The sequence below is a fragment of the Haliaeetus albicilla genome, chromosome Z (genome assembly GCF_947461875.1).
Source record: "Haliaeetus albicilla chromosome Z, bHalAlb1.1, whole genome shotgun sequence".
NCBI lineage: Eukaryota > Metazoa > Chordata > Aves > Accipitriformes > Accipitridae > Haliaeetus > Haliaeetus albicilla.
In genome coordinates, this window is record NC_091516.1 from 23,309,723 (window position 1) to 23,324,094 (window position 14,372).

General features: G+C 38.3%; 1 protein-coding gene across 7 annotated transcripts in view; it reads right to left on the minus strand.

The window, feature by feature from the left end:
* The window catches only part of BNC2 (basonuclin zinc finger protein 2), a 342,418-nt gene that overhangs the window by 26,130 nt on the left and 301,916 nt on the right, over positions 1–14,372 (minus strand). For all 7 annotated transcript variants that reach the window (XR_011323263.1, XM_069776358.1, XM_069776359.1 and 4 more), the window contains one exon: positions 6,565–8,531. Coding sequence is in view for 6 of the 7 variants with exons in the window: in XM_069776358.1 (XP_069632459.1) it covers positions 6,565–8,531 (1,967 nt within the window). In the remaining variant the exon portion in view is untranslated. The remainder of the gene's footprint in view (positions 1–6,564; positions 8,532–14,372) is intronic.

The window sequence follows — 14,372 nt, forward strand, 5'->3', positions numbered from 1 at the left end:
GAACCTGAGCAGGAAACTTGGACAAAACGAGTTAAACATTTACACTATTTGTCACAACGCATACCAGGGGAAAATACTGCTCAATGCATGTTTTGCTTTTGGCTAGTATTTTCAATGTTTTATTTATGCTTACCACCCATCTTAATCCTGGTGTAGCAGTTTATTTAAATAAACTTTTCAAGTCACTGAAAAGTCCTTGACTTATTTTGCAGGCTGACACAAAAATGGACGTCCTGCACTGCACAAGAAACTACTCTCACTCTCAGAGTGATACCATTTTGTGTACCAAAAGAGAACAAGATAATGAAGGCAGCAGATTATAATTTTAAAAAACAACCACCACCTCCAACTCAAACGCAAACCAAATGGATAGGTGCAGTTGGAAAAGACCTTCCTCCACACCAGAGCTGATCCTGCAATCTTTACTTACATAAGAAGCCTCTTCAGGGCTTGTTTTATTTTATTTTTTTCTTTTGAATAAATAAAAAAAATCTTATGAAGAAATTAGTTCTATGAATTCTAGTTTTAATTCTGCTTCTCTTACTCACTTTGGTGAGTATGCAATATGACAGGCAGTCTGTGTTCAACATGACTACTCATGGAAGAGTTCAGCTCTGTGTTACGGGTGGCGCAAAATGTTTCTTTATGATCCAGGTTCTCTTGGGTAAGGAAGAGTTATGTGAACATTAGCAATAACACACATCTTAGTGACTCTGCAAGAGAAAACCTAATGGTTCATACAATTGTATTGGATATGCAGCTAGTCTCCTCATGAACTGCATCATGTCCAGAAACAGTAGTATAGGTGTAAATATGTTTATATTTAAAAAAAAATGTGTATAATAGCCCTTTTGTCTCTTGACAAATGGCTCATCAAACACCTAATGTCTTAAAACCTAGTTTCCTTGTTCTTATTGGAGGAAATTCAAGCTGTATATGACAGCTAATTATATTAGGGGAAATACAGTAATAGTTATCATGGACTGGTGTGAAATACCTTATTTCTTGGAGCTATTTGTTCCTAGAATTGAGTGCATTTATAGAAAATAATTCTCTAAAAAGTTATCTGTACAAGATTCCAAGCATAGTAGGATGATGAAAACAATGGGTGCTCCTGTGTCAAGGAGGTGGTAACAGGAGGCAGATAGCAGCTTTCTCACATCTTCACCTCCCTTGATAATGTATGCAGTGGCTCATCATAGGTAACTGATGTTAATTTAGTCAAGCACACCTGTACAGGGCTGGAAGTCAGGTAACCAGACAAAAAGTATGTCTCTGCTTTTTTCAATACAGCTACCCAGAGGCCTACATCCGCACAAATTTAGTTCTGGAGACATCAGCAGGTTTTAATAAACCACCTACAGATGTCTTGCTCCACACAAATCAAGGAGTTTACATGTTTAAATCTGGACTGATTTAACTAGCAATCAAGTGGCATGATCACACTTGGCACCAATAGTTGCCTTATATTTATTTATAAGTCACCCTGAGCAGATATTATTTTGTTTTTAAATTTATTCATGGGGCTCAATCACCTTTCCCATCTTGTGGAACACAGACACACACTCACTTTGTGAGAAAATTTAAAGAAAAAACTGAGCAATTAATAGTCCTACTTTAGTAGCAGAAAGACAAAGGTAAAAGTTCTTGCTTTTGTCCTGTGAACAGGTACACTGAGAATTCATTTATTCTGCATACATTGCGAGAAAGGAAAATGTGGTAACATACTGTTACTAATGCTGTGTCCTACAGATTTTAATAGTGCCAGCACTGAGGTGAACGGGGATTTAGCATGCACTAAGGCTGACAAAGAAGGTGGCTGTATTTTTCCTTAAGATCTGACAGTAGCTTCTCAACAAGACTTACTGCAGTCTGAAGGTCCACCCGCCTCCTGTTTCATCAGTGTTTTTGAGCACAAAATTCTTGGCTCTTAAAGCGAGAGCCGGAAATGAAGCCAACTGCTCTAAGCTTCACCTTCCAGACCGTCACCTCTGCATGTGCTCTCCAACACAGACTCTTAGATGAACCTTTGGCATTGCTGTCCTCCTTGGACAGGAAGTAACTACTCCCTTCTCCCATCTGCATGGCTCATCCACAGCTCAGGATCATTCCCTGAGCAGCTGTACCTCAGTGCTGACTTCAAGGACCAACTACACCTCTCTCTTTGTAAGGCAAATTCGGTACCTGCTGGGGCAGGACTCACAGATGAGGCTGGGAAGCAGATCCCAGGGGAATCTCACCACTGGGGCCACAGGCCCTTTCTCCTCTCTCACAGGACAGACCTCTGACTGCAGAGAGAATTCACTTTACAAGGATAATTCTTTCCATTCAAGTGCACAGTTCTCACAGATACTTATTTTCTTCCCTTCTCTCTCTTTTCCATCTAAAAAATTATTTGGAAAAGATGTCTTTCTGTTCAAAAGGAGGCTTATGACATTGCTTCTGACCATTGACATATTCCTATTTACTCTTCATTGCCTTCCTGCAACAAGATGTAGCCTGAATATCTTGCCTTTAGAAGAAAGGACATCTGAAGTAAATCCAGAAACAGAAATGGATGAACAGCTAATTCAGGGAGTGACTGGTGAAGAATGGAAGAAAAAGTGGTTTTCACAAGTGTAGTGCTTCCAGAAAAAGACAGAAAGACTTTTCTGGGGAAAAGATCAAAGATACAGGTATGTACAGCGTTGATTTGATGGGTGATGTTACCTGTAACTCAGAAGGTGATGAAAAAAGGCCCTTCTAAAAAAATCTAGGCTCAGTGGAGATTGACTACTCAAAAACAATCCTTTCTAATTTTTAGAAGGGAAAACAGAATTACTAGGTCACTGACAGTAAGGGCCAGTACTCTGCTTCACTTTCCTCTGCCTTCTGTTGAAAAAAATATGTGTGAGTTGGGAGTCTCGAATCTTCTGGTTATCTTGACCCTACTTTACAAGGAATAGCAGTGTTTAGCCAAAGATCTCAGAAGATATTCCACCCTTTCTGGCAGAAGGATATTTATACAGGAGTTGACCTTGGCACAAATGATGTAGGAATGGTGAAGCTGGATTTAGTCAACCCTTAACATGAGTTGCTACAGGATGGATTCCACAATGGAGGGTTGCATCTGTGACATGGATAAAACCCCCTCCTTCAGTCAAAGCAGCACTGCATTTGCTCCTGACATGATCTGCTGTCTCTGGTAACCAGCAGTTTGTATCACAACCCCACCCTTGCAAAGCCCATTTTACAACAGCTATACCCACTGTCAACAATTTGGAGTTTTGTTTATGTACAGGACAGGGGGAATATAGTCAAACCTTTGGTTAACTAGAATTGCATTGGAAAAGGTCTTAAACCATATCAGATGCCTCTAAAGGAAAGAAAAAGGATCAGTCAATGTTATTGATCTCCATGTAAGCTTGTATTTTCTTTTAGAACATAACAAGAGTTATGAGTTTTAGACCTCTAACTAGTTATAATAGGATTAATACTATTAATACAATACTAGTAAAATGATTAATAAAATTACTAAAAATAAAGATAATGACTTCACAAGACTCTATAAGCTATGAGATAGCTAGAACTCTGATTTCATTAAGAAGATAGTAATGAATTTCATTTTTACTTTCAAAGCAAAGAAATTCTAAGCTTCTCTAGCTAGTCAAAGATTATGTGTCTCAGAACACAAGCAAATCACACAGACTTTTCATAATGTGCCCAAAATGGGACACCAATACCTGAGAAATATTATCCAGGAATTATTATTGTGTGCTTTAGGTAGCTATTTCTTATTTCTTGTACAGCAACTAATGGCAAAATGCTTCTGAGCTTTTAATGGAAATTGATTTAAGTGACCAGAAGTTCTCACTTTGCAATGCTATTAATTTAGTTATCCAGTTATCTTTGAGGTGCTCTCCATAATCTGAAGAGCTAGAAATTGTATACTTAGGTAATGACTCTCTCTAAAATAAATGTACATATTCAAAAGGAGTATCAGCAAAAAATAAAAACAAATCAAATGGAAAAATCTTTAGGGCAATTAAACTGTTTGCAAAAAAAAAAAAAAGACAATATATTAATTTAACTTTTACTTCCTAACTTCATTTTAAAAAAGCCTTCTTTTTTGAGGAAGTATTAGAAAACAATGTTTAAAATGTTTAACTGAAGTCTTTCATCCACTTTCTTTTATATGCTGTACATATGCTTTCATTTCTGCACATTCCTAGGCATTGCACTTCTGGATGAGAATGGCTAGCCCAGTGAAGTTTTGAAGATGTTTCTTGCTCAAGTATCTGAAAGACTAATCAAGAACCATGACAGTATTGGTTCTTTTAAGGCATTTCCAGACAACTGTTGCAAAGCAGGAGTGCTAATGAACTTATACAAACATTAAGCCTGAATGGGTACACAAACTGTACCACATCTTTGAATTTTGAGTAACCACTCTTAAAATTTTGCAATTAAAGGATAATAATATGCCTAAGCATTTCTTTTGTCCCAAGTACAACACATAACTGAAACAGATTCTGAATGTTACCAGTGGAATGATACAAAAAAGTTGTCTCAAAATGATATGTAAATAATAATTTTATTTTTAAATATGCCACCTGCATTTTAAGTTCCTGAATCAGATTTTTATTTTATGGCTTGCTTTCAATAAGCTTAATAGAAGTGTCCTACATAGTTCACAAAATATGTTCAAAATGTGCCCTTTTTTACTGTTCTTGTCTCTGAAATGTTATGTATGTCATCACAGTCATCTCTTTCTTAGAACATGTAAATCTTTACTATGCTAACTTTAGTATTAGCATGATTTATCAATGGATTCCTACTGAAATGTAATACATGGCATGAAGTTCCAAATCCTAAAGCTAGCCACTTCTTACTTCACATGCTGTATGCAAAGCTGTTTTTCTGACTGATGACTTTTCATAATTCACTTGAGGAAACACCAACCAAGCTATATTCTTGACTAACAAAACCTGTGCAGTTTCAGGAACTGAAATGGGTCGCACATGTCTAAACTCAGCAAAGATTATGCCACTGACTCACGTGCTTCCCTTGCCAAATGCAAGTCTCATAAAAGTTATCAGGATACACCAAGAAGGGAGTCTTAATTTAGTTTCACCTTCTTCATGTCCAGTGGTTTCATTCTACTGAAATGCAAACTTTTTAGATTGTCCTTCTTAGCCATTTTGAACTTGTATTCTTATGGGCGTTCCTATTTTTCTGTTTAGTGGGTTTCATAAATGGTAACAGAAGACATGAGATATTTGGGGACTGGACTGTCCATCAAAATAGTGAATTTTGGCTCCTCAGTATCCTCAACACTAACTTGCTTTCATTTTATATGACATGATATATTCACTTTCAAACCACATCAATTTCAATGAAAAAAAAAAAAAAAAAAGACGAGCTGTGTGTGAAATGTTTAGCTAGGTTTAATTTCCTTCCTGTGTCTGCTGAATTTTTACAACATAATGAAAATATATGAAACACAAGTAAAGGAAAAGAGACAACCCAATCTCACCATCACTCCATGAACCAGAGAGATTTTGTTATGTGACAATATGATCATCATCACATGCGAGAGCTTTTATCCACAAGTATAAAATAACTGTGTTATCCTACCACCTTGACAAATTCCATTTATATTACATTTTCCTCAGGAGTGAAAAAGAATAGTGTATAAAAAAACCCCAAACCTAAGAGTTTAAGGACCAGCTGCTTCTGTTTAAGCCCAACTGCTTCAGTATTGATGCAGCATAGCTAAGGCATGATGTCATCTGAAGGGCCAGCAGAATATACCCTGGTTGATCTTAAAAATATGTAGGGGTCTAGCCTCTCCTTTCTGAGTGTGCATAATTCCCATCAGTGGGGAAGGGAGTTGTTCACATGAAGAAAAGAAGATAAAGTAGACTAAATGACCATAGTGGATAGAGAGGTGTATAAATTCTACCAAAGAAAGAGACAACTATTTTCTTAACATTTACTTGTTCTTGCTACAACATAGTTTTTAAAACTGAAGAGAAGAAAGAATAGTCTTCTAATGCCTCCTGTTTGCTTTTATATGACCCTATGGGGATGGAAATCATTCTTTTATTCCAGTCCTTCCATTCTCTTTCTCCATCCATTCATCCAACTGTCCATCCATCCCTTCCCCTGCTTCCTACTTCTGTGGTTTGATATGCATGCATGGAGATATTTGTATTGTATATAATTTACTATATATTTAATAGAAGCTTTTCTTGTTTTAAAAGGTGCAGGAGAAGAAAATAAATGTAATAAAAGCTTCAGCTTATAAACAGAAGTACAATACACATGTTCACAGGCACACAGAAAGAATAATGGCATGTATTACCTAGCCAGTCACTTAAAAGGATGGCACAATATATACTATTCCAAATGCCAAGCAACAATGAAAATCTTAAAGTGATAAAACTCTCTCAATGTCATGGGAACACAATTGTCACTTGTCATTACTGTGCATCTCTCTATTTCTTCATATATCCTAAACTGCCTATTCTTACATAATTCAACACATTCAATAATGTAGAAAATCAATTAATATTTACTGACCTGTCTCTGCTTCTCCGTGATGGGAACGCAGCGTTACAGCCAGCCACTGTGCAGACATGCATCTCTTTTAAATGAACATTTCTGTAGTGAAGCTTCACACTGTAGGAACTCTTGAAACTTTTCTTGCACACATAGCAGATCTTGGGGTCTGGACTGGAGCACATTTCACCTTCTGGGGAGAACTTCTGAGGGCTGCTGTAGTTGAATGTAGAAGCAAAACTTTCATGAAGGGCAGCCATACTGGCACTGCCTCCATTGTACAGTCCATATTGGCTCATGTAGAACATATCATATGTAGGGTCTGTATACTCTTCCTTCACCTTAATGACATCCTGGTTGGAGGAGTCATTGTGATTTTCATCTGGTCTGTCACTGTGCATCATAGATTTTTCACCAGTTTCGTGGAGGCGATCATCGCCTTCCATGGATTCCTCACACAATTTGGGCTCTGATGACTCTGACTCATTTTCATAGTCTCTCTCATGCTCCTGGTCTTCTGATGTCATGCTGTCTGCCCTTCTTATGTCTGGTCTGGAAATGCATCTGCTTCTGTCACTTTTGGAAAAGTCTTTCACAGACAGTCCTGGGCTCATTTCCTCCTGAGAATGGCAGTGATTGTCATGACCAATGTCATTCACCATCGTGCTGCTGTCATTCACCTCTTCATCTTCATCATCAAACTCATCGGCAGTATCAATAACTTCCTTTTCAATTTTAACTGGCATGCTTGACTTCCTTGGCTTCTTCTTGGGGGCAAGGTCAGCATTAGGCTCTGGGGTGGGCATCAGCACTGAAGGTACTGATGACTCTGAAGGAGGAGGGGGATGCTGCTCCATGCCACTCACTGCTGGTATTATTGGACTGGTAGGGAGTGAGGTTGGAGGACTCACCATCTCTCCAGGAGTAAGTAAATTTCTGTAAAAAGGAGGAACAGGTTGGACAGTCTTTAAAGCTGGGAACACCAGCTGACTGGGAAGAGGGTTCTGTAGTACAGGATCTAGAGGGGGAGTGGTAAACCCCATTGGTGGACGCCCAGGGCTTGTTAAAGTTAGGCTGGATTTTGTACTTGCTATGACTGGAGTGGCGGCACCTGATGTAGCACGAATTAGATCTTTGTCGCGGTTATTCCTTAACATAGGCATGTGGAGGCGGGGATTGGGGTTAGCACTGTGGCGATTGCGGCTTCTGAGAGAGCTGAAGACCATGTTGCAGCCCTCAATAGTGCACCGGTGCTTGATTTTCAGGTGAACAGCATTGTAGTGGATTTTAAGAGTACCTTTGTCATAGAAAGTTTTGCCACATGCATTGCAAAATACTCTTCCTTTCCTGGAGGCTGACCCCATTCTCCTCATTCTGTGAATGCGAAATGAGCTTTTAGTGTGTTCTGGTTTTGATAAATCATTGACAGGTGTAGGTGTCTGAACAGGAGAGACGCAGGCTGGCTCAGTTTTGGGCTCAACATTTGTGATGCTGGTCAAAGCATTCCTGCTGGATGTTTGCTCATTCTTGAAAGGTGTAGGGGAAACTTCAGATTCACTGCTCTCATTATATTCATTTTGGGTCGTAAGGCTTGGTTCACGGAGCCTCATTGCTGGCTGTTCCAGCAGAAGGCCATTTGGAGGCAGCCCCAGTAGCGGAGCAGAGACCGGATTTATGTACTGGAATGGAAGCAGGAATGCAAGGCTATTTGGGATGTTTTCAAAATGATGAATGCTGGAAGGGTTGCTATTCTCCAGGTGAGCAAGGAGACTTGGGCTCCTGGTGCGATTATTGCTTTCAATAAAAGTCCTTATATCTGAATCTGTCTTTGAAGATGGCACAGCCACAGCCTGCCCTTCTTTTTCTTGAATTGCCATCAGCTCCACAATGGATTTGGTTTCTCCAAATCTCAGGAACTGCTGAAGGGTAATGATCTCTTCTTCCCTGGACATGATGGCCCAGCGGTCCAGCACCTTGCCTGCAGCATCCTAGAGGCCATATCAAAGAAACAACAAAGACAAACACAAAGAAAAAACTTATTGATTCTGCATAATTATTGAATTCAATAGAAGGTGCTCTGCTGCCTGAACATGAAACACTAAGCTCAAAAAACAACATGCAAACAGCGTTAATAGAACTCGACCAAAAAATGCAAACTTTCCAGCCATGCAAATACAGTAATTAGAGTCACCGTCAGAGAAACAGATTGAGTTTAATAATGTCAGAGCAAACAAAATGTAGACCATGGGGCTCTGTGATCTAAAATGCTTTCAATACTTTTATTTTAACAACAGTGATCTATGTACAATGCTACTGTTTAGCATACATTAGCGTAAAACATGAATTGTTGCTGTGCACTCCATTATAAAATATAGAAAATTGTACCTTAATCACTATTAAATGGTGACACTATAAGAAAGGCTAAATAAATGCATTTGATAGCTTTGCTTCTTAAATATAAGCAGACATAAGACTGAAGTCACTCATGGGCCATCTCACAAGAAATTTTGATGCAAGGCAAAAGTCTTAAAAATAGCACATAATACTTGTACCTTACTCCTTTTTTTTTTCCTTTTTTCTTTTTTTTCCCATGACAGCAATACTGAAAAACATATTCATTATAAACTTGCATCAAAAGGTAGAAATTGGGGCACTGGTTTTAAGCATAACTGGACTATTACTGGCAATTGATTCTAAGCTTGCAATCTTTGTATGGTTTAGACTTAAGAGATGACTTTTTTGCAGCCTTGTTATAAATGACAGTTAAAAATATGTAAAAAGTAAGCATCTGATGGATGTAGATAGCATAAATGTGTAAAAATGTTGTCTCTTAACATTGCCTTCTGATAGCAAGGGAAAAATCCAGAGAGAATACACATCAGTAATCACTAGACTATCTGTTGTTAAATATACATTAAAAAGCATTTCACACTTTCATTTTTGCTAGTAAGCATGAGATTTGCCTGAAGGTAGGACTTAAAAATTCTGCAATGTAATGTCAGGCAATCCATTCCAGCATGTATTGATAAAAACATATTAAAATACTTATATAATGAATACATCATTTTATTGGCATCTTTCCTTTTGGGCAAATGCTGGACATAACATCAGCACAGTAACTATAACCAACAAGCACTGTTGCAGGCCATCAAACCAGAATTATTCCAATGCTTCCTCATGCATTAAACAGTTTGAAAGCCTTGAAAGATACTCCACTGTACTGTCTCTGATCTTTTTAAATCTTGAGTCTCAGCTTCAGAACCTTATCCGAACACTTCGGACTACACAGTATTGCAAAAACCACTAGCTCTTGTTTGATTTTGAAGCCTGCAAATAGCTTGCTTTTTTCCCCCCAGGCCTTATTTATTTATTTATTTATTTATTTTATTATCTTCAGTCTTCAGAGGATTGATTCTTCTCTCCCCTCACATTTCCTACAGTACTGGAAAATGCAATTTGCCCCAAATAGTAAAGCATATATTTATTTGATTACAGCTGGTTTTATTATTTCAGTTTAGATCTGTGTCACCTCTCTGGATACAAAGTTAATGACGAAGGTCAATGCCATGTATGTTTCAGTACCTTAGATGCTACTGTAAAACCTTTAGAAAAGCTCCACACGTGACCATTAGCAATCAAACTTTACAATACTATGAAACCTTCAACAGCAATTAATTATGGACAATCTTACCCAGCTGACCCGGATGGGAAGCCCCAGAAAGCACCTCTATGCAGAAGATGTTCAGCATGTATTTACACAGTGACAAAGGAAACACCACAATGCAGATGCTGGTCCTGGTTTGCAGCACTAATCAGGAAATGTCCCCACCTTAGGACACCACACTGTGGACCTCTCTAATTTCTACATCCTCCCAGATCTACCAGTCTGATGGAGCAGTATTTTACAGGCAGTCAGTGCTATCTAGTAGAAATCATCCAGAACACCAAAAAACCCTATCCAATAATAAAATGAAGTGAAACAAAACCAAACCAAAATGAGGCGAGGGGAGGGAGAAAAAAAAAACCATCAACACTACAAACAAACAATTAAAGGACAGGTTCATATTTTAAAGCTCTAAGATTACATTTTTTTCCCCACCCAACTAACTTTGGCTACTCTCCTCATGAGTGTGACCCAAAACTTCTTAAACCTACTTCTCCCACAACTTCCAGCCAGCCATACCAGTTCTACATTTGAGTAATTCCTACGTGGAACTGCAAAATGAGACTCGGATCAGATTTTGGTCTCCAGACCTTCACTGTGACCTCTGACCCAATCTATACACACACACACATTTCTAATTCCAAGCCACAAGTATTAATTCCTTCTAACTGTAACTTGCATTGTTCAAAGATGGAAATAACATTGTCTAATTTACACTGCTTACATGTATTGAATTAGGATTCCTGTCTGCAGCCAGCTGCAGGCTGCTTTGTAATGTACTACTTGTAGTAATTTGTTTTGTTTTTGCTTTAATTTGTAAATCACTCACAGGCTTATGTAACAGATGGATGCTTTACAAAAATGGATATTTAAGTAAATAAAAATTAAATACAGTCAGCATGACAATAACTCATGAGAATAGTAGGTACAGATCCTGTAACAGACTCCCACATGTAAGCGGAAGGTGGTATCACACAGTCCCTCACCCGGTGGCAGCGCAACCAGCTCCTTGCGTGCACAGAACAGACAGACATCATCTAAATGCGGGGGCTCCCAGTATGCTTTTGGGGATTTGTTCCTCAGCTTAACTCAAGAAGCTGGCAGTTGACTACATGATCTACCTCCCAATGAGACACCACCACCCTTTGTTTCATTTAGTTTAAGGATTTGCAAGGAGGAGGGCGAGACCTTCAGCAGCTGCTAAGTCCCACTGATCAGAGAAACTGGCAGTCAAGGGTGTGATTGTCATGGGGTTACCCTCGCTGTCATAGAAACAGCAGGGAATCAGAAAGTTGCTCTTAAATGATCCTTGCCTAGTCCTACTAGTTATATCAACCTATACCTTGTTAATTTTCAGCAAAAAGTTGTTTGGCTTTTTTCCCCCAGCAGAAGTAAGGAAAATTTGCATAGATGCCTGTATTTCATAGACAGCACACTACTTACGGATACTGTGTAGCATATGCTTCAATATTTACATAGTGATGGCTTTCCATAAATCACTGTAAGTATGTATTATGCAAAACTAGATAAAGAGCGAATAGGATTGTCATTTTTTTATAAAACTTAAAATTAACAAAAAATCTAACCATTATCCCCTTTGAATTAAGCTATAACTAGCTAGGGATCTCTCTGTATATGGTAATACTTGATTAGAGGTTCAAGTCCTTTCATACATGTAATCGATTTCTTGTTTCTTACAATCTCTCACGCTAAATTTTCTCCCCAAAGCCATTAAATCATATCCACATTTAAATATTTCATGACAAAAGGTTCCAATTTATATTACTTTTTTCAGCTCATAACTGATTAAGCCAAGCCTCCTGTGACAACGTGTACAAGGAAGTCAGCGAGTATAGAGATACCACTGCACGCTTACAGCTTTAAGCCAGGCAGCACACAGGTAAGCCCAACCCATACACCATACAGTGATGCTCTTCCTTCTTTGCCCATACAGCCTTGTTTTTATTTTTATTTTATTTTATGTGTGGGTAGCTCCCTCACAATTTCAGATGGACAAAATCTTTTAATGTCCAAATCATATTAAATTAACCTCCAAGGATGCAAGACATAACCTTGAATCTTTTTCCAACTCTTAACACACGCTTGACTATTATTTTTATAGGTACGGAATCACATACACACATACTACATTAGATCTATAAAGTAATGTCATGGTTAATCATCCTGAACCTGCCTCCTCATTTTTGCTGACCATATGTTAGGAAGAGATGTGCCAGGATATATTAGGGTACATCTTGTCTTAAACTTCTGAGTCAGACAGAACAAGTGATGGGCATCAAGATTATTATCTTGGATGATACAAACAGGCTACAAAAGAAGATGGACACAAAGATCACTGTAATTTTTAGAAGCTTAATTGGGGAGGATTGTGAAGATGATTCTTCACTTCCTGAGGGCCTTTAGGCTTTAAAAATTTCAAGCTTTCAATTCAGCTTTAAAACCTCCCAATTTAAAGACTGCCTATTTAGAAAATAAGGACAGTCTACACAAACATACATTATAAACATACACTGTAAACCTTGAACTTTTGTTATGAAATCAGTTGTTTTAAACTCTCACTTTGCGTGAGAAGCTCCGTTGACTCCTGTGCCTGCATTACGTGCAGGTAATTTTATATGTCTACACTCACACAGACACATGTATGTACATACATATACACACCACAGACTTTTTGCAGTTCTATTTTTATCTTACTAACTAACTTCTTGGCATAGGTAAAAGTATGTATACACCTGGCTGAATACATAGTGAGAGATGATTACACAAGAGTTGAGATTAATAGAAAGGTTACCAAAAAAGTTAAAATTGCTTCTTAAACAAGCCTTATGTTTTGGGAAGCACTCAAGGATTATTTTGGGGCACTACTGTGGTAACTTCTGAGTACCACTCAAAGTTATATAGAAAAACACATTGCTAGCCTTCATATTTTAGCAAGTTTGCATACACACCATAAACTGCTGCTTTTGATGTGTTATCAGCTAAGTATCCATGTTACAAAACATTACATAGATACATGTTTGATTAAATAAGCAAGCCTAGTGTTTATCACAAATCTTTCTTCTATAAGCCCTTCTTAAAGAGCTATACATTTTCTAGCTGATCTCAAAGAAACATTTTGAATGCAGCTGTAGCAGCTGAAAAGCAGACTGAAAGATATTAATTTGGTCATACTATAATTGCAGAGGATGGTTTTAATTAGGGTGTAGACAGAAAAAAAAAATCAACATTTGTTTCTAATAAAGAAAAGCCTACATAATTTCCATGATTTAGGGTTTGTTGGTTTTGTTTGGCTGAATTTCCCAGGAGCATCTCTTTGCCTCCCAATTAAATTTTAAGCTGTTACACTATGGGTAGTCCTACTACTCGTGGGGTAAAAGTTACCAGAAGTGTGCAGCAGCACACCAACTCACATGAATACAGACAGGGCGATGTGCAACACCTCTTGCTCATTTTGGCTAATTCCCACTGACCTCAGTAGGACAGAAGTAAGCCCTATATCTAGTTTTCCACAGAAATGTACACTCACACATACAATCACATATTAATTTTTCTGATAGCTGTTTTTACCATGCTGAACCTAACTCACCTTTGCTCCTGTAAACATGAAGAAAAGGCATGCATACTTGCTCACCATGATTATATATGTGCAACTGGTATGAGATTTAACATACCCAGCCTGAGCTAGCCACAGTTAAATTTTTTCCCCACATCTGTCACTTCTCATCCACCTCCCACCACCTCCCTTCACCAACTGAAACCATATGAACAAACTCATGTTGAAGTGTCAGCAGTCCTTCCCTTGAGTTATACTGCTGCAGCAGGAACAAACACAGTGCAGCACTACTGAGTTCTCAGTCAATAATGGAAATCTTTACCTTTTGGCTTCACTGCAGCCTCCACTCTGCTAGAAAAATCAAGAGTGATAGATCTTCTTCCCTTCTGACACCCTCTTTCTCTTACCTGTTGGACTTGCCTTCTTTGCCCCAAAGACAAAGGGTATGCATGAGGATACCAGCATGTTACCACAAAGGAAGAGAAAGAGGCTCTCTTTCCCCAAAGTATCACTGAGAATGACACTGGCAGTATAAATTCAAATGCTTATATTTACTTTTGCTGCCAGTTCGTAACAGTACTTGCTCTGGTT